Genomic DNA, 21818 nt, shown 5'->3' with positions numbered 1-21818 from the left:
AGTACCCAGGGCCATTCCTGGGCACTGTAAGTGCAGTGATGCCATTAAGAGTATATGGTGCTGGGAAGTTGTCATTACGAACTCCACAGCACCATAATGGCTACACTGAAGACTGACAAGTTTGGTACCAAACTTCTCAGGACATTAAACCCGCACTGATGCCAGTGTGGAATTTAATGTAAAATGCACCAGAGGGCATCTTAGAGATGCCCCCTGAAAACCTAATCTACAATCCACGTCTGGGCTGCAGAGGCTGCCACACAGCAGACATGTTGCTGGACCCTTGTGTGGAGAGCCCCCCACTCTCCTGGCCCTGCAACAATGCACATCCTGGGCGAGGTGATAGGTCTCCTCCCCCAGGATGGGCAGGGGAAGCTTCAAAGGCATGCCGCCTCTGTGAGCTTCCCCAGACCATTTGCTGTACCCAGCAATCAGCCCCCACCAGTCCTGACCCCCTCTCTGGCGGGAAGACTGGCGGGAAAAACGTCAGGAAGGGAAATGTGCCAGCCTGTGCAAACCCCATCCCTCAGGTGGGGGAGACGAGGTGAAGCACAACCCCGGGCTCCGGCCATCTTGAAGATGGGGAGCCCTGCCCAATCCCAGCTAGGCTCCTGCCCCCCTCCCACAGGAGAGGAGCAGGCTAGGAGGTGTACTCACCCCAGGACAGGAACCCATTGGTCCCTGTCCTTGCCCTACCTGTAATGCCCCTAAAGCCCCCTGTGCTTCCCTTTGGGGTACTAACCTGTTCTCCAAGATCCCAACTTACCTCTTGAAGTGCTGGTCGCCCCTGGAGAGTCTCCGTCCCCGAGCCTGCAGCCTTTATTCCCTTTTGACCTTTCCCATTGGATAACATTGAGCGCCCGACGGCTCAAAAGCCCCCTGCACCCAACCGCCCGAGTGCCGCTGGCTGTGCCATCTTTGTCCTATCCTACTTCCCCCTTGCCCTGAGCAAGTGACCAGGAGCCCAGCTCCCACAGCTGTGTGGCCTGCTAGCCAGCAGCCACCAACCGAAGGCCCCCTTCCCCTCATTGGATATCATTGGGCCTACCTACCTCTGCACCCAGCTGCCCCTGTGCCGCTGGGATTGAACTAACTGTACTTACCTGACCCTGGGGGACCCCTGAGTCTATACTCAGAACCTTAACTTCACCAACCAAGTACTCACCTGGAAACCGGTAACTCACTTACCTGCCATTGGATAACATTGACCAATTTTGACTCGAACATTTTCTAAGTGTGAAGTTTTGAAAACTGAAAATATTCATATAAAATCAGCCAAAGTCCGAATTCCGAAATACTCACCTGTGATCGGGTAGAAGCCAGTACTGTACCTTTCAGCCCAGTACTGAACCGCAAAAGTAATTCCAACCGGGTTTACTAGTTATCTGTATTTTCTACATAGGAACCCATTGTCTGCTTTTTTATGAAGTTTCTTCTAAGTGTCTACTTTTGAAAACTTGAGATATTCTTTTAAAATCCTACGAAATACTGAAATGCAATTACCAACCTGTTCTAAGTTAAGACCCCAGTGCTGGCCCTAGGAGACCAGTGCTGGATTACAAAAGTAACGCGATCGTACTTTACCTGCATTCTGAATTTTCTCCCATTGAATAACATTGTCAGATTTTCATTGAAAAGTTTCTAAGTGTGAACTTTTAAAACATCTTTATATTCATGAAAATTCACTACAGTAACTAAAACGTTTTTGCTAATCTGGTTTCAGCTCAGACCCCAGGACTGAATCCATGATCTAGTCCTGGACCTACCAAAGTAATCTGCATAGTAATCAACTGTACTTAAATGTAAAAAACCCATTGAGCTCAATGCTGTAGTGTGTTTTAGGATTGTGTTGCTTACTACCAATACTGTATTCACTGTGTGCACAAACTTTATTGCTCCTTTGCAAAGTAATAACATGAGAGTACTCATAACGAGAAAAGTATATTTTTATAACTGTTGGTTCTAAAAATAAAACAACTATATCTGTGGATATATAAACAATTGGCCTGGAGTTCAGTCCTTGAGTGTGTGAAACCTTTTGCTGATTAAGTGTGTACAACAAATGCTTTACACGGTCCTCTGGTACTGCCTTACTGCTCGACCAAGCTACCACTTTGGAGAGTAAGGTCAATTCTGACTTTAGCCTCTGTTATACCTCTGGGGTTGGTGGACTCTATACACACTGTACTTCATTCTAGTCCAGTATATATAGATTCACTTTCTCACACTGGGACAGAATAGGTCCCCTGCATGCCTATAGAGTTTCTGCGCTCCTGCCAATAGTTTCCTATAGAAAATATTTTTTTTCCACCTACGCACACACAAATTACACGAAAGTGCACAGAGGGCTCCCTACGACACGGAATGACATCCAGACCTAAGCTAAGTGGTTTTGAGTAGAACACCAAATTGCTCTCTTTTTCTGAGTGAACCACTTTCAGCTTAGTAGAGTGAACATGCCTTTTTACCCATGTCACTAGAGTGAGGCCTTCTGGCCCACTCATGTTCCACTGCTGTGTGCTTAAGTCACCCATGGCCTACATTAGGATGGATGTAGTGCCCAATGCGTGCCTGTTTCTGCATGTGAGGATGATTGGGTGCCTGTGAGTGGTGCTGTGCATGTAAGAACGTGCTTGTCTGCATGAGCGCTCTGGTATGGATGTGTATCTGTGAGTGATGCCATACATGGAGGACAGCGCATCTCACACAAAGATGCTCTGGGATGGATGGATGGATGTGATGTAGTACAGGGCATGGAAGACTGCATGCATGTATTGAATGTGCACACAAGCATGTATGTGTGTGTGTGTTAAGGATACAATACATGGAAGCTTCAGGTTCCTATGACTTGTTGGGACGCATGAGAAGGTGGAAGAGTCCCCAACACAGACTTGTGGATTGCTGCATTCCTGAGAGCTAGGAGGGATACACATACTGGAGGAAGGAAGAGCCAGGCTTGTGAGTAAACGTCAAAGGGGCTATGTGATTCTGTAAGAAGTCACTGGTCAAAGTGGACTGGACACATCTCAGGAAGCAGATTCAGCTGATAAGAGAATCATATAGAGTAGGGCTGGGACCTTGTTAGCCTCTTAATAAACATGCATCAGTGAGGCTCACATACAGGAGTTATCCTGTAGTCCCTCCCATGGCCTGTGTTTTGGGGCTATCAAGATTGGAGAGACTCCTACTGTGACAGACTGCTTTCTGCAGAAAGGATAAGACAGTGGAGTGGGTGCTTCAAGGTGAGAACTCGCCCATAATACGAACTTCAGAGACACTAGTTCACATTTGTGTTTGGAAATGGATTATAAAACGAAAAGTTACAGATTCCCAAATTGTCAAAATGAAGCTGTTCATGATTGAGAAAAGCTCAGCATGACTTCTGCATGTTGTGATCGGGGCTGGAACTGGAGATCTGGCAGTCTCCCAGCTGGGTAGGGGAAAATAACCAAGAGAATGAACACTTGCCGTTGAGCTGAAGCACCAAGTTCTGTCTTATCCAAGACCAATGGAACATGTGAGAAGGACGTTGTCTGGAGGGAGCAAGGTCCAATGAGGATCCTGCCAAGTGGTTCCCGGGAAGCAAAGTGAGAGATTCTGGTCCATCTGAATAGGAGCACCAATCAAGTTGGCTACCCATGCGAGCTGTGGTGACCTCCCTATGCCAGGTGGGGCCCACGGAAATGTAATGGGGATAGCTGGAAGTATTTTGAGATGTGTGCCTGTGTTCACCCTAAAACTACTTCCTCCCTGGGAAACCTTGGACTGCAAGACCAGCGCTACCATTGAGAGTCAAGTGCTGAAGGAGTACTTGGTGCTAGTTGCTCAGAGCCCATAGCAGACTGAGCACGGGGACAGCAGGAGTAAAAGGCCTCAACCACAACAGTTGGGCCCAGCAGCTCCCGCTAGCTCCGTGGCTCTCTGATCAGGGTTGTGACAGATGCCAATGCAATTATAGTTAAACAACGTTCTTAGATGATGCGGATAGCCTTACCCACACCAGAGACCAAGACCCACACACGAGGTGGAGTGTCCATTTCGCCGATGGCTCTAGCAAGGATTTTGGTGGTCTTGAGTCTGCTGGAGACAACTTCGTTCTTAAAGTCCTCGTTCCATCTAAAAACAGAGAGAAAAGACTGTGATATTCCATCTTTCTCCCACATCAGGCTAAAAGAGACATGTCTTAACATCACTCATAAAACCGGAGATAATCATCTATCACTTTCATGTTTAGTGTGAGGAAATAGTATTGTTTAGCAACTCGTAAGGAAAAGGAGAGTTTAAGCAAGCAACATAGATACATTGAACATTCATTTGATATTAGTCCCCTTAATGGAGGCTCATTTTGAGTACAAAGTCAATATGCTTGAATTGGCGTGCACCTGTTACATGACCCCGATAAGCTACATAGGCCATGCCTAGGGACTTAAATGGGATAAGAGGTTTAACTGGAAACCAAGAAAGTCACACAAAGCAGGTATCATATGGTCATAAAAGTGATTTTTTTTTTTTTTTACTTTGTCATTTTAAGAAAAACAGTAGGCCACATTATACAGTGATGGAACAGCCGTTATTCAAGGAGAGTATAAAATCCACATTTTCTTTACCAATAGCTACATTTCTCAGTGTCGACCAGAAGTGGCTCCTTTGCTAAGCTTTCCCCCCAATATTCCATTGCACCATGCTATCATAGTTGGTCCTCTACATAGCGCACTCTCATTCAGGCATCCTCGCTCTCACTGCGCTACTGAGTTCTCTCCATACACTCAGGTCCTCTGGCAGTTTAGCATCTTTCCTTTTAATTTTCATTTGCACCTCTTCAGCCAGCGCCCATTCCAATACATCCCGACGCCAACTCTCTATCATGGGGGACCACTGTCCCATTCATGTGATAGCCACCCTCCGCTGCACCAGGACCATGGCCAATTGTGTAAATTCAAATATCATCTTTCTCTTCTTTGGCCTTTTAATATTGCCCAGGAAGAAGGCCAGTGGGGTTTTAACAGTGGAGGTTTAGTAATAGATGGGCTGCTCTGTTCTTAAGTTTAGCAATTTAATATTTTAGTTGATCGAATAACCTTAACTAGAATAGTCTAAACTGGCAAAAACAAAGATGTTGACCACCATAACTGGAAGTGGGAAAGCAAGACTGAAGAGAAATTTACTTCTGAGTAGTTAAAATAAACAGCTTTTGGCTACCATCCTGATCTGAGTATGCATAGAAAAATGGAGTATGGACAGGACTAGCGAACATTTCTAGTTGTTAATATACCCTTTGTGGCCTTTCTTGTAGTCGTGTAGCCTATTGCCACTTCTCGCTTCTGATTTTTTAGGCTTTCCAAATCATCTCTCTGTAAAAACGGTTCTTTCTCTACTATAAGAGATTTGTGAATGTTAAAAACTTGATCTCGAAGGAATCAACTAAGATTCAAAGCTATGCATTTAGGATAAAGACTTCAAAAAAACATCCCTGGTTAATGTAAAAAGTATCCAACCTATTACTAACACTGCTTCACCTATTCAATGTCACCTATTTTATGCATCTACTGTTGACTGTTCTAATTCATTAAAAGCATTTTCTAGTGGCACTCCATTATGGTTTGTACCCTGGTTCTGCTTTTCTCCATCTTATAGCATTATTGCACCCTTCATTTAATGGTATCATCCATTCTATTTCTTCTTTTTTCTCCGACAGAAATCGAAGTTCTAACGAAGTTTGCTTAAGAAAGTTATGCTTTGTATTTTTACTTAGAATTAAATTGTTTTGTAAGATACCGACATATTGCCTTTGGTCTACACGCGGGGCTTGTAAGACTTCTCCACTGATTGTTAGGTTATTAACTTACATTAGGTTAGCTAATGAAGTTCATTGCCTTGGAGGCCTTTGGTCTGTGACCACCACTGGATCGGCATTTGTGGAGTCCAGTCCCCTTTGAAGAGGGATGTGATACTGATAATCTGGGGGTGGCTGTGAAAGATCTTGATGTCAGGGTTCTCGTGAAAGAAACCAGGACATCAATATAAGAAAATGAGGATTAAATGATTTTATAGAGAACCAGCTTTTAGATATTCAAGTCATCTTTTGCCACATTGGCTTTTAGAATGGTAAATAGAATGTACTACAGGGAGAGCTGGGGAGCTCCACTAGGGACGGATCAATGTGGTCTGACTTCTTCAAAAATCAATTAAGGTAAAGTCATCGATTTTGAATGGAAGCGCTCTTTCCTCAGCACACACTTACACGGACTGTACTGCAGTATTCCAACCAGGATTGCACAAGGTCCCTTTTCCACAACATGAGCTAAAAGCTGGTTCTCTGTCTGGTGACAGAGGGCTGTTGCATAAAGAAGAGGTTGGGATGGAACCAATCCCCAAACTTTTTCAGTGAGGCCAATTCCTGGGACTGTGGAAATAGGGAGTGTCACGAGGTTGTCAACTAGTACCCATGATCTCTGTCAGAGTGTCTCTGATAAAAAGACAGCTTCCTTTCATCCAGCAATGTATGCAGCAAATACGGATTTTGTTCTGATATTTGGAGCTGTTCCTCAGAACATCTTAGGCATTTATAAATGAAGTTCTGGATAGTACTCCAGACAGATGTCTTCAGCTACAGAACGTTTGGTGCCCAAGTGGCCTTACTCTTTAATAAATGCCAAGTAGGACAGTTTTCTGTTCTACGTGATCTTGGAACTCGTGCAAGATTTCAGCTTCCAAGATCTTGCTCAGGAACAGAACATATACAAAAAAGTGATGGATGGAATAGTTGAACTAATCTCAGCCTCTGATAATTACTTGGGTCACATCCCTGTTTATTGTTCTTTTGCTCACTATGCCACCTCAGTTTGGACCCAGTCATATGCAAATCAGTCTTGATCCTGCTCCAATGGGAAGTATGGCCCGAAATGCCAGGCCAGGTCCTCCCTGATAGGTAACACAATCAAACCAGGGGCAGTTTCGCCCTAGTCAGGGCTCATCAGCTAGGTATGTGCATACTTCAGGAAATAAATGTGGCTGATAAGGCAGTACTTAGGCTGCTCTTTGTACCAGCTTTAGGTTTTATTCAACACAGTCTTATTATTGCAGGGCTCTGAAATAACTGAAGCACACTGGAGTCCGATATCACACAGAGCCTGCCTTAAATTCATATACTTTGAGATAAATCACATAACTTACCTGCCCCCTTGGAGCTTAAACAAAATATATCCATGGCTAGAATCAACATGCCCGAGATCTAGAATCCCGGAAACCAGATCTTTTTTATACGCTTTGGTCCTAATCCAGTGTTAGCCGACTATTGGATACTACTGATCAACAGCTGATTGATGAGTTGGACTGGCCTGGATATGCTGGAGAGCTGCATGCTACGTTTGTTCCCATGCTCCAGAAATCAAAGGTGAGCAAGAAGTTTATTGCTCATGACTTATTCAACGGAAATAGGCACAAATGCACTGGAATGGAGAGTGCAAATCTGTACATGGAGGTTAAGAACGGAATAAGAAAACCAGAACTGACAGGTTTGCGCCGAACTCAATGGTAGAAAATGTCGAAAATTGGCGGTGTATGCTGTTCAGGAAGACCTGTATGTTTAATTTAGGTGGGATGAGAAATCCCAACTACAGAGTAGATGACATGGCATTAGTGGCCAATTGTATACATATACCCACATCTGCATTTACAGCTCTTTACGATCGCATAACAAAATCAGGACCCCCCCTGACACTCCCCATATGACACCTTGCAATTGTGGGTACACCCTCACTAATACCCACAGCAGAACAAGCACAATAATAGGCTTCCTTAAATATTCATTTGTTCTTTTCATCTTTTACATACATTCAACTGATTTCCTCACATTAGGAGTTGACTAGATTACTAGGCACCTGCAAGAGACAAGATTTACTTTGCTATTATGTTTATTTAGTCATTCATATTATGAGGTCTATGTGTACTCTTAAGACTGGCGGGTGACATCACTCTGTAACTCTGGGATTCAGTAGTAGATTGTAACATGATTCAGCACATGATCAGAATCAGTAATATATGTTTTTAAACATTGTGGTCTTATTGCATGCTAATGCCCTCAAAATAAGTTCTGTTGGAAAGATGCACTGAACAATTTGACAGTGGATGGAGCTAAGGAGCAGATGTTGCCTCAATAGTTTTTGCTGGACATAGCCTGAGTGGGAAGTTAGATGTGTTGACCCTTCCTACAGCACGAAGTAGCTGGGAGAGGCACACCTTTGAGAATGAGATGGAGGAAACCTCAGTCGCGAAGTATAAGGTAAGAGGGGGGTATTTTCCAGAGTATAAAGGCTGGTGCTCTGAACTTCTGCTAGAATAGGACGTCTTTTCAGTATTTGGGGGAGGCGCAAGTTAAACATTCTTAATTGCTTCCAATTAAAAGACTCCTCCAAAGGTTTCAAACAACTTGCTGTTTTGTTATGTTTCATGGCCGATTACTGCAGTGTAGTAGACCCTGGTCACATGAACCATCGTTTGGAAACCCATGATGTGGGCTTTATTAGTTGTCAATTCTGTTTTTACATTGTTCAAAGTGAGAAATCCTCAGTTATATCGAAAAGACTTTGCAGTGTTTCTAGTACCCATGCGTCTCAGGGAAGCTGATAAGACTGGTCACTCTCGAGCATGCTAGCACCTGGAATGGAATGGGTGTAAAGTGTCTCTAGCCTTATAGTAACATGATTCTGTAGTTTCTGATTCCATCTTTGTGTGTGTCTTTCTATACGGTGTGCTGGGGTTGGAATCTTATGGTTCTGTGGGAGGCAAAGCAAGAGGTCACAGTAATAAGCTGTGAGCGAGATACATATCACAATAATGGTATTTTAATGCTCATCAGGTTGTTGGTGAGTACATCATTACTTTCAATTAGTGATGAGATGCTGTCATTCTTGGACTGAAGTTAAAAGTCTTTTTTTCATGGAACCCAAATCTACCTGCAACTACCTGGACAATAAATTGGATCACGTGCTTATGAGAAATTTGCAGGCTCCACTGATGCAACTATTTTGTGTCAAATACTGGTTCTATGTGCTCCATTCCTCGCTTAGGGTCTAGGAGAGAAGAATGCTAATTGTTCCTGTGTTAGGATCTTGTTTTCAATGACTGCCAGAGCGCTCTTTGCCTCATCTCTCCACTCCAACCTAGAGATGCTTCTCTGACTCCTTTGACAGGGAGACCAGAGTCACTACACATACACTGTACCTAATTGTTTTATTGACGCCTGATGCAAGATACATGTGTTTTTTGCTCCTAAAAGGCAGTCTGACTCCATTTACCTCAATGGCTTTTGGCAAAATGCATGCAGTCAGCAGTAAAGTTGGAGAGCTTTGTTGAATGAAGTCCAGACAACAAGAGAGCCTTTTCCCCCATCTCTCTTGTTCTTATGCAGCATCGTAATTGTAACCTTGTAGAGACTTTAATGCTCAGATGTAAAGAAATATAGGTCAGTATAGAGGTTCCCTTCATTGTTTGTTATAGACTGTTACTCCCTCCTCTAGACCTTAAAGTATCACAGGGAGTCCCCATTCACCTATGTCACCTGCCGTTGTTGGGTGCCAACTGCTAAACAGAGAGAGAACTACATCAGAATTTGGAGTGGTGCACTACCCAGGTGACCAGTTCAATAAATATGTTCACTTGTAGGGTTGTCTCAAAAATCAATTCTTTAATTTCAAAGTCATCCGACAAATCAAAGTTCCAGCCAAGGTGTTTAGTTCATTAAGCAATTAACTTTTTCAGGGCTCCGTTGAGCCCGTCTTAATTGATACAACCAAGCGAGAGTTCCGCAGGTTGCCAGTAGTTGCATTGTTGAAACAGGTGTGGCCTCCTTGATAAGGGCCAAGATCCATGGTTCTGAGAAAGCAGTACGCCTGGGTGTGTCCCGATCTGGTTGTATCAATTAAGACGGGCTCAACTGAGCTGGCCTGCACCACGCGCATCACAGGACACAGCTGTAGGATGAACCTTTCTCCTCGCCGTCCCACCGAACAACTATCGCCCTGATGTTGTTCATTTCTTAATGAACAAAACGCGTTGGCTGGAACTTTGTTTTGTCTGACGACTTTGAAAATAAAGAATTGATTTTTGATACAACTCTACAAGTGAACATATTTATTGAACTGATCACCTGGGTAGTGCACCACTCCAAATTCTGGTGTGGACCTACATCAGTTTGTACAAATATCAAACCCTGATCTCAGTCCGAAGATTGGTGCCAAGTGTCAATTGTAATATTTGGGGTAGACATGTGTCGTGTCTGTTCTTTGGGTAAGCATCGATCCTCCACATGCTGATTGCCGGTGCAAAGGGTCCTGAGTGTGAAGTCCAGATGAAAGCAATAGAGCTTGTCGAGTGATATCTGACATAAGAGCATGATACAGCAATATAGACAACAGAATTGTAGTGTGTTGTATCTTGTTTATTATTGTTCTCGTGCTGATGATTCTTACCTAGTGTGCACATGCCTGAGCATGTGTACAGAATGTATATATGTATTCTTTTAAATGTAGAGACGCTCTCAGAAGCCAGGTGTCCGTTGTACTTGGTCAGTTGCTACTTGGACTCCTGGCTGATGAGGCGCTCCTCCTGTGATTGGAAACCGTATCAATAAACCTCATTTGGATTACATTCCTTTTCTGGATTTCTTGTCCTCTACATATTGGCGACGATCGGGATTGTTTCCATCACCGACCCACCCACGCTAAAAGGATTTTTGACGAATTTGCGTCAAATTTGAACTCAGCCAAACGATCCCTCGATGACCTTTTTATACCAGGCTGGTTTATTTGGGCAATTCAAGCGGATCTATGGATTATTTGGGCCACGTTTACACTACGGAGGAGCGGATTTAAATTTGTTCCATTGACACTTTTCCGGATTTAAGTGTCGTCGGCGTTTTGACTGGAGGCGGTAAACTATTTTCAGAGACTTTGGTCTACGTTTGAAACTTGGATCTGTCTTCGGATTTACTGTAAGGGTTAAATGTAAACTTGCCTCGGTTTACATTTTGAATTACGCGCTTACCGGTCTTCTGGAACTCCGGCATCGCGTCTTGGAACCCGCTTACAGCCTTCCTCTGGAACTCTAAAGACGCGTGGAATCCTGGGATTCACGCCTACGACGCTACGCACGGACGTCACGTCGCATGGTTGACGCTACGCAGGGCAGCCATTTTGGTAAAGGTTGAAGCTTCTCGCTTCTGATTCAGTTATCTACGTGTGATCGTAGTACGATTTCGGCGATTCACACGCCTCACGGACAAGTCAAGCAACAGATCAAGCTTTAACCCTGCGTGTGAGCTCGGCGATTCACACGCCTCACAGACAGATCAAGCGACAGATCAAGCTTTAACCCTGCGTGTGAGCTCGGCGATTCACACGCCTCACTACCTACAAACTTAATTCTAACAGTAACTATATTTGGTGCCTTTGATCAAAACGTTTTCTTTCAACAAATTGTGTTATTCAGGTTTTATTGTTTTTCTTTGTTATATGTTTTGCAAATTTATTCTCTTGTTATATTTGTAACATGGCTTCTGTTAGGGAGGTCACTCAACCCCCTCCTTTCCTTGAGAAACCTGGAAAACCTACGTTGTTGTGGTCGGAGTGGTTTGGCCTGTTTGAAAACCACATTTTAGCAATTGATGCTTCTGACTATTCTCCTCCTAGGAAGTTTGCTCTTCTTTTTGGCAGTCTTGGGTTGGCGGCACAACGCATTTTTAAGAGCCTGGTTCCCATTCCCCCTCCAGCTGCTGATTCAGGTGATAATGAATGGAATATTTATATAGAGGCTATTGCCAGATTAAAGAAGCAATTTGAGGAATCTCCTAACATCATGCTGGAGAGACACAATTTCTATAAGAGAAAACAAAAGGAGGATGAAAAAATTGACGAATATATTTCAGCATTGAGGGTGTTAGCTATCACCTGTGATTTTGGCCCTTTGCTGGACAATTACATTCGTGATCAATTTGTGTTCAATTGTTCTTCTACCAAAGTGAAGGAAAGAATTCTTAGTTGTAAGAATCCTTCATTGTCCGAAGTTATCGATCTTAGCCTTAGTATTGAAAGATCTGTAACTTCTACTAAAGCCATGGCTCTTGATACTGTCACTAAGGTTAATTTTATTTCAGATGATGTGTCTGACGATGGCTTATATGCTATTTCTAGTAAAGAAACTAAAGAAAAGTGGCAGAATAAAACTAGTGGTAATGCAAATAAACAAAATTTTTGTTTTAGGTGCGGGTCCAAATTCCATATTGGGAATTTCAAAGGGTGTCCCGCAATGAACAAGCGTTGTGTTTTGTGCAAAAAAGTTGGACACTTCCAGAAAGTTTGCAGATTTCAAAAGAAATCTGTCAAGGTCAACTATGTAGATATGGATGAGTGTAATGACACCTTTGATAACTTAATGTTAATGGTGGAGTGTGATGATTCTGAGCCTATTAAGGGACCTTTGTGTGAAGCCATAATTGACAATGTTAGATTACAGGTAATGGCTGATTCTGGAGCTCCCATTACTATACTCAGGGACTCTACATTTTTTGATAAATGGGGAAAGGATGTGAAATTAAGTCAATCTGATGTTAATTCAAAAGCTTTCGGCGAGAAAGATATTGACATGTTAGGCTTTTTCTTAACGAGTGTGGAGGTCCTGGGTAGGTCCATTATTACAAAAGTCTACGTGGCGATTAAAGGAAAAGATATCGTAGGTTGGAAAGACCTCGCTAAAATGGGTTTATACCTTGTCCCAGGGGATGAAAATCCAATTAAAGTACGTGACTTTCCTATCTGCTTTATTGAGGATGCAAAAATTGACAGAGCCGATTTGCTAAGTGAGTTTAAAAATGTATTTAGTAATAAAATTGGCCTGGTGAGTGGCGCAGAGCACAAGATTAGACTCATCCCTGGAGCATCCCCTGTTTTTCATAAGGTCCGTCCCGTTCCCCTTAGTGTCAGGGCGGAACTTAAAAAGATGCTTGAAGACCTGGTTAAAGACAAGATCATAGAACCTTCTGAATCCTCCCAATGGGTTGCGCCCATCGTCGTAGCACGCAAGAAAAATAATGAGATCAGGCTATGCGCAGACCTCAGGGGTCTCAATAAAAACATTAAAATTGACTGTCATCCTCTCCCTAAAATTCAAGAACTGTTGGCAAATCTAGGCGGTGCCAGATGGTTTTCATTGTTGGACTTAAAGTCCGCTTACCATCAGATTCCCTTGTCTAAGGATTCCCAAGAGTTAACAACCTTTGTGACCCCATTTGGAGCTTTCAAGTTTCTGAGGCTCCCATTCGGGTTGGCTTCAGCAGCTAGCGTTTTCCAAAGGTTAATGGACTCTTTGTTTGGGGATCTGGTGGGGGTCCAAGCATATTTGGATGACATTTTGATTTTCGCAAAAACAATGGATGAGCATAATGTTCGACTTAAAAAGGTTTTGTCCATTCTAGGCAGTAGAGGTATGACGGTCAGGGAAGGCAAATGCAAGTTTGGAGTGTCTGAATTAGAGTATTTGGGTCATTCAATTTCGAATTCTGGCATTAGACCGAAATTTTCTGTAGTTAGGGCTTTAACGGAAGCTAAACCTCCAAGTGATAAAGATGCTCTACGTTCGTTTCTGGGCCTAGCCGAGTACTATGCCAGATTTGTTGAAGGGTACGCTCAAGTGGTGGAACCTCTGAGGTTACTTCTTAAGAAAGGACAAAAGTTTGTTTGGTCAAAAGATTTGGATGAGACTTTTGCTAAAGTCAAGGATTTAATTGTCTCGGCACGTTCCCTTCAGGCGTTTAGGGATGATTCCATGTGCATTATTGCAGTAGATGCGAGCATGAAAGGTCTTGGAGCTGTACTTTGCCAGCAAGTGGAGGGCAAGGAACACACGGTAGCTTTTGCCTCTAGATCTTTGAAGGAGTTTGAAAAGCACTACAGCACAATTGAAAGGGAGGCGTTAGCCTGTGTGTGGGCGGCTCAAAAGTTTAAAATGTACATCTGGGGTCGCAAATTTGTTATACTATCTGATCACAAACCTCTTTCATTTATTTTTAGCAAAGTTTCAGGTACCAATAGTCTTTCCCCTAGGCTGACTAGACTGGTTTCTAAACTGCAGGAATTCAATTTCGAGTTAAGGCACATCACTGGGGGTAAAAACTTCAGAGCAGATTGCTTGTCCAGAATGTTAATGGACAAAGATGATGAGGATGACTTAGTTGAGGAAGATGTGGAATGTGTCTCTATGGTGGATGCTATTGAGGAGTGGAATTCAGTCATTTCTGAAAAGGATTGGTTAGAGGCTAGTGAGATGGATGGTGTTTTATCTCAGGCTTTGGAGTTTTCAGCCAAGACTTGGCCAGACGTTAGGAATCTCTCTGGGGATCTAAGGAATTTCGCTCAGGTGGCAGAGGAACTCTCAGTCAAGGATGGAGTTTTGTTAAGAGGTGATAAGTTCGTCCCGCCCAGTGGTTTAAGGAACACTCTTATCAAGCTAGCCCACGAAGGTCACCTTGGTGTGACCAAGACTTGTATGAGAATCAAAGCCCATTATTGGTGGCCGGGTATTGACGCGCAGGTAAGGGCTACTGTGGACAGTTGCGAAGAATGTTTGTTGTCTGATAAACATTGGAAGACTCATCAGGCCCCTTTACAGCCTTCTCAATTTCCAGGGATGGCCTGGGAGAAAGTTGCTTTGGATTTCTCCGGCCCATATAAAGTTCTTCCTGAAGGGAAGAGGTACCTTATCTTAGCAATTGCTTACTTCTCGAAATGGATGTATTATAGGTTTGTAGAGGCTCCGGATTCGAATAATACCATTGCTTTCCTTGAAAGATTGTTCTTGTTAGAAGGAGCCCCGCGAACCTTAGTAACTGACAATGGAACCCATTTTGTCTCTGACAAGATGTGTAAATTTTTGAAAACACATGATGTGAAACAGTTGAAGGTGGCACTTTATTCGCCCTCATCTAATGGTCTAGTTGAGCGTGGGAATAAAGTTTTGAAAGAGGGAATTCAGACAGCCATAGCATCTGGGGTGGATGTTTTCAAATTTTTGGAGAAGAAAATTTGGAATTATAATGTCTCACCCCATTGTACGACTCAAATGTCCCCTTTTCAATTGTTGCGGGGAAGGGATTTCCATTCTCCTTTGTTTCCTGCTTGGTTAAGGAAAGTGGAGGGCTTGCAATTTCCTCCTGTTAGGGATAATGTTGACTTCTCAGTCAAACAGAAACAGGCAGTAATGAAGGAAAATTATGACAAGTCAAAATGTGTAAAAGACATTCAAATGTTGGTGGGGGATTGGGTTATGATCAAGAAGCCCTATAAAGTTGCTAAAGGTTTGTCTATGTTCTCAAGTCCTGTACAAATCCTTAAAGTCAGTAAAAATGCAGTCTTTTTGGGGGACAAAGGTTGGTGGAACGTGAGACAATTGGCAAGGTTGACTGCAGATCAAGCGGCCCTCATTTCTAGGAGGAAAAATCTATCCACTCAGGAGGGTTGTGATTGGTCTCATTGGCTTCAACCAAAAATAATTCAAGCTAGCGTAGCTTTGCCTTCTACAGCACCTGTTCCATCTAATAATGCTTCCCCTGCTGTTGTTTCCCCTGCGGTCCCGTCTTGCAGTCGCAGTGGTCGCATTAGAAGACCCCCTGCAAGATATAACGAGTTTATATCTTTTTAATTGATTAATTAATTCTCTTTTCTGTATTTGTATAAGGGGGAAGGTGATGTAGTGTGTTGTATCTTGTTTATTATTGTTCTCGTGCTGATGATTCTTACCTAGTGTGCACATGCCTGAGCATGTGCACAGAATGTATATATGTATTCTTTTAAATGTAGAGACGCTCTCAGAAGCCAGGTGTCCGTTGTACTTGGTCAGTTGCTACTTGGACTCCTGGCTGATGAGGCGCTCCTCCTGTGATTGGAAACCGTATCAATAAACCTCATTTGGATTACATTCCTTTTCTGGATTTCTTGTCCTCTACAAGAATCCAGTCTATATGTCAGAAGATTTATTTCCAAGAGCATGACCCACCACATCGGACAGGTCTGATCAATCCTAGCAGCAACAGCATCGAATCTGCTAAAGCTCTGGAACATCATTAACATTCCAAGGGATTAAGAACATTAAAAATACAGTGCGAGCAAATAAAAACAACAACCTAAATAACAAGTAAATAAAGTAAAACCTATTATTACAAGAATGCGTAACATGTTATGCACCAGAAATGGCCCAGCCTAAATGGTGCCAACGCAGCAACCCTGCACATTTGCTCTTTGGATCCAACACCACTGCTTTCAACTAGCCAGACAACACTGGACCGTATTCAAGCCACATTCATGACACGAGAAACTTAGAGACTAAAATGTATTTTTAGCATCTCTGTTTGTTAAAAGGGATGCTCTAAATATATATCTGAGACAGCTGCCTTTAAATAAGCAGAAGTGATGTCCCAAATGAACATATGTAATGAAGTATATAAAGAGCACAAAACAATATGATGCAGCTCATACTTTGACCTCCACATATACAACTGTAGAATTCTTGTAATGAAGGCCCTCCGTTGGCTGCAAATTTAAGAAAGGTCATAGTTCAAAACTTTGTCCGTTGCCCACAGGCTCCTGAATTAGTACTTCCAGGCTATGTTCTTACTCTGGTGTACAGTCCTGGGTCATGTGTCTATCTCCTGTTGACTGTGTGAGGAAGTTGCCTCAGTTCTGCCAGAAGAGTTGGAGAGTTCATTGGGAAAATGACTGAGCTTGTATGAACATAGCTCCTAGTGGGGTGTTTTACTTACGACTGATCCAGTAATTTGTTATTACTTCTCAGTTTGGACAGTCATTCATTGTAATACGATTAAACCAAACTGTTCGAGCCTTAAAAAGAAACCCACTGCTTGCAGTCTGGCTTCCTCAACTGAGAAACGGTTCAGAGGAAGGCCACAACATTTTCAAAGACCCCCTTTCTTCCATAGCGCCAGAAACGTGAAGGACTTGCTGAGGTCTGGTTCCACCGAGGATTGGCTCACCCCTCTTGCCTCAAGTGCAACCCCCCTCCCCCCTTCCATGGTAGCCATTCAAACACCTAAGACTGTCATTTGTACTTGCTCACTAACAACACGTTATGGCCAGGGCTAACCTTTCTTCCATATTAAGGATCTACCAATACAAACACAAAGGATGTTCAGAGTCCAGACAAGCCCGTCTCATTGGAGCACAGCTCTGCCATGCTGACTGGTCAGGCCTGCCTGTGCCTCATTTCTATCCACCAAAAGGCTCTAAAACTCTCAATAGGCAGCATACAGCTCTCTACAAACTTTAGGCAAACGAAATCAATAAAATCAGCAACACAAACACAAAGTGACTTGCACAATTATCCGCAACATCACACAGCATTGTTTACAGCACCGCAAAGACCCTATTAGGATAAAATCTTATCGTACTTCACCACAGCTTCATCCCAAAACATCCTAACTTGTCATGCCTTTGTAGCACCCAAGTTCGTTACCACAGTTCCACACAACCGCAAAGGGCAGAAGTAAACTACGTGTGCATCATAAACAGGCCTTGAAAATTAACTATTCCATCTCCAACATCTGCCAAAAAGGTTGGCGATTCAAGAATAACGAATTGGGATCCTACCACTCCTATTTAAGGGTCAGCTTAAAAAACAGAGAATATCTGTCTAGTGAAAAACTAAAGAGATACACTTTCTTTTTTAACACATCGGTTTATTGTTTTTAGAAAACACAGAAGAATAAAAATAAAAGGGCACCCATCACAGCAGCTCACAAATACAGAACATCACGCTCATATTGCTAGTGACATGATTTTCACGAGAACAGCTTAAATACTTCAAGTACTGGTGTATAGAGAACTTGAAAACCACAAGTTCCATATTTTCTGATGTTTGTGGACGCATCCTCTCAATTTGTTTATTTCCCTCCTCACTTTGCGGCAGTAGGTCATACCTCGAATCCAAACAGACAGAGGAGGTGGTGCAGGTGACCGCCAATAACTCCTCCCTGTGAATCCCTGCTGGACATAAATACCACTCGCGGCCCCCGCTACGCGGGAGCCGCTCGCAGTCGTAGGATCTGCTCTACATCGTCTTGGTGTTTCTTAAAAAGCCCTAACTCTTGCTCCAAACGGGACTGCTGCTGATTCAAAGGGCTACTGTGATACCTGGAGCTGTTTGACATTTTCTCTGCTGGAAGCTTACGGGGCTGCGGGACTGCGAGGCCCAGAGGTCTTTGCGCGTTGACAACCTCGCGCACCTGGTGTCTCTTCCCGCCCCTCTTCCCTGTGAATCCCTGCTGGACATAAATACGACATAAATACGACTCGCGGGCGCAGCTCCCAGTCGTGGGATCTGCTCTACATCGTCTTGGTGTTTCTTAAAAGCCCTAACTCTTGCTCCAAACGGGACTGCTGCTGATTCAAAGGGCTACTGTGATACCTGGAGCTGTTTGACATTTTCTCTGCTGGGCGCTTACGGGGCTGCAGGACTGCGAGGCCCAGAGGTCTTTGCGGGTTGACAACCTCGCACACCTGGTGCCTCTTCCCGCCACCTCCTCCTCCTATTTGAGGCATGCCCTTGAGGCTACCGCCGGACGCGCGCGGGACAAAGCACGGAGCTAAGCCCGGGCAAAGGGCGGGCCGTCTACGGCCGTCCAAGTCCGAACCAGGCCGGGCAGGGCACCCCATTTGATCGTAGGTCTGATTATCATATTATTATACAGTCTGTCAATACTACCTATAGATACGGTATATTTTTTGTAATATCTACTCTCGGATTACGGTGGATCTGTCATTATGGTTTTACGTTCAGGGAAAAGTAGATTGGTCACCTTGAACACAAACGCTGGCCTAGTTACGGGCACTCTGGACCAGTTCTTTAAAAGGACTACCAGAATATTAGAGAAGGAAATAGCCCTTATAGAAAAGCGCTTGTCGATTGACCTCCTGATTGGTAAGCGGTCTTCCCTGGGTGCAATTGGGTCTGCCGTAACACCGGCCTATGGCAACGAGTTGGCCCCCTTGGTAGTTACTAGTGCAATCCCCTGTCTACTAGTGGAGGGGTCAGCCGGTTCTGTTAGTGGGACTGTATCGAGCTTAATTGCACTTGGTTCCTTTTCTAGTGATGAAAGCCGCAGAACATCAACACCTATCTTACCTATTCCCCCCTATTTCCGTTTCCCTGTTAGAGCAAGTAAAAGATCAGGTAACGGGTGAAGGGAACGAAAATGGTCTTGTGACCCCCAAATCTGGGAAAAAGAAGAGAGGGGGTGGATATAGGAAGGGTAGTGGCTCTACATTAAGCAGATTACCCAAAACCCAAAATCTTAGGGTTTCCCCACAGTTGGTAGTCGAGCCTACAATCCTAAACGGTGTTTTAGCCAACAACGTTTCACCCCAGAATCGACAGAACTCTAATGATGATATTCTGGTTAAGATGGAAACACTAGTAAGGTCATTAATATTGCCCCTGATCAATCGAACGAAGGTAATTAATGAAAAATGGGACCAGTTAGAGGTAATTGCTAAAGGGAACACATCAAAAATGGATATGTTGATTAAAAGCATAAAAAGTAATGAAGCTAGAGTTCACCCCGCTGTACCATTAGTTAAGGCTAAGCCTACTAAAGTTGCTCATTCTGTGGTTAATGTAACTGTTGCAGATCAAAATGCGCAACCAATCTTAGCGGATAACGGCATGGTGAACAGGAAAGCTCCAGGCCCGACAGTACCAATGATGGCTCCCTCCAATAAGACTCCTACTTCTAAGCAGGGGCCGAGACAGCCTCTTAGTAATGCACCTCTGGGCAGACAACTGACAAGAAAGAGGCCCCTATGTGTAAATCTTCCCCCGGAATCAATTCCCTTTACCATTATTTTAACAGGGGTCCCAGAACTCAGTTTAGAATCCCAAGAATCAGATAGGGAACTCAAGAACAAAGCAATCTTTTGGCCGAATAGGAATAGGCGATTACCCCCGGGCTCTAATACGGAGATTTTAGGTGTGAGAAGGGTGGCCTGGTTAGGGCATAGCACTAAGGATCTCGAGGGAGATTGTATAATCGTCAACCTTAGAGACCCCTGGGCTGTAGATCATATATGCAGGAAACCACGGTTTGGCCGCTTAGGTGATATTCAATCAATAGGCCTACATTACTTTTACCCTAATGCAAATCCTGGTCTGGTACGTATGTCACAGAACTTCGCTAGGGGCAGACCCTTTGGCACAAATAGATTAGATGGGGTCTTACATCACTTGCCACTAAGAAACAGGTTTGATCCCCTCATGGGTATGGAGGGGGTGGATTGACTCTGGAAGGATTGTATTTCTAATAGGGGGGCTGTAGAGGATATGGATAGGGTCTTGGCTATTAGCCCTACGAAGAGAAGTTATGATGAAGCAGTGGGCCCATGGGGTAAACTGGTTAGCAATACAAGTCAATATACTAACCCGCTGACTGCTCATATAGTAGCCCATGGTGGAGGGAGAGGGGAAATAGAAATGGTACCGCTGGTTGATGAAAATGTTAACATCGGATTAAATCAGCGTAGTTCAGAGAATACTAAAAACATCACTCCACCATCTCTTGATGTGGTAATTAATACCATAGGAACAACTCAGGGTGAGAGTGACATGATTCAGCCAAAAGCAACAATCCCCCTGGGTGAAGGAGACAGTCGGGCTGAGGGCAGCTCTTTTCGCCTGATATCCTGGAACAAAGCTGGTCTGTCTCGGAGGCTGGAGGATCCGGAGTGGTTAAAATACATTGAATCCTTCGACATACTTTGCTTCCAAGAATCTTGGTGTAAAGTGGACTTTAGCCTGGATGGTTATCAAATGTTTAATGTTCACGCTGAGCCTTCACAAGCAGGAAGAGCTAAAGGCTCATAACAGCTATTTCCGTAAAATATAACCTAATAAAAATGGCCCTATTGATGGAATCTCCCTGGTACCGAATGCTCATGATCAAGGACTTATTTTCAGTACCCCTGCTTCTAATAAATTGGTAATATAATATATTTGATGCCAATGCTACCTCGGTTATTGAAAAACTACAGGATGAGATTGTTAAGGTGACTAACATGGTTTTCCCCCTTTTTATTATATGGATAGGTGATTTTAATTGTGCTTTGTGTAAGTTCAGTGGGACCAGAGTGTGTGGCCTGATAGATTCAACTGACCAGCCTTTGGCTCACTTTACTCACTCAAAACAGGGGGATGCTCTAAACAATATTGTTATGATTAACGAACTATGTGTCCTGGACATGCCTAGTTTCTCCAGACCAATAGGTATACCCACTTTTCAGGGTACAGGGGGCCGGGTGAGTACAATTGATTTCGCCATGGTCTCTATCAGGTTTGCTCATCTTGTTAAGGATTTTCACATTGATGTGAATCCTGCTAGCGACCATAACCCCCTAATTGTGAGCTTTGACCCTGTTTTTGAAAGAACCCAAACCCCCGGAACAGCCAATAATATATAGTCAGAACCAGGGGGTTACATTGAGGTGGGACAAGGTAGATGTGAGGAAATTGGAGGTGGATATTTTAAGAAAAACAAGGCGGGGATAGAAGTTTGTTTGACGCCCACCACTGAGCCAGACACAATAATTAAAAATGTTGAAGCACTTTTGGGAAATGTGGCCTCCCACCTCATAAAAACTGTGAAGGGGAAAAAAGAAAGCCGACCAAAATGATTTGACGCAGAATGCTCTGCTGCGCAATCAAGTTTAACGAAGGCTTTACATCAAGTACCACGGGACAGAGAGCTTGTTAGAAAATCCAGGAAA

The 21818-nt window shown here is 43.6% G+C and overlaps 1 protein-coding gene across 1 annotated transcript in view; it reads right to left on the bottom strand.

Moving 5' to 3' along the window:
* LOC147665775 (epimerase family protein SDR39U1-like) overlaps window positions 1-21818 on the bottom strand; it is a 93890-nt gene that overhangs the window by 50083 nt on the left and 21989 nt on the right. Inside the window, exon 4 of the mRNA XM_086949494.1 lies at window positions 3995-4116. Within this exon, the coding sequence (XP_086805620.1) occupies window positions 3995-4116 (122 nt within the window). The remainder of the gene's footprint in view (window positions 1-3994; window positions 4117-21818) is intronic.

Source organism: Lissotriton vulgaris, unplaced genomic scaffold (genome assembly GCF_964263255.1).
Source record: "Lissotriton vulgaris unplaced genomic scaffold, aLisVul1.2 SCAFFOLD_622, whole genome shotgun sequence".
Taxonomy (NCBI): Eukaryota; Metazoa; Chordata; class Amphibia; order Caudata; family Salamandridae; genus Lissotriton; species Lissotriton vulgaris.
This window is presented reverse-complemented; position numbering and strand designations above follow the sequence as displayed.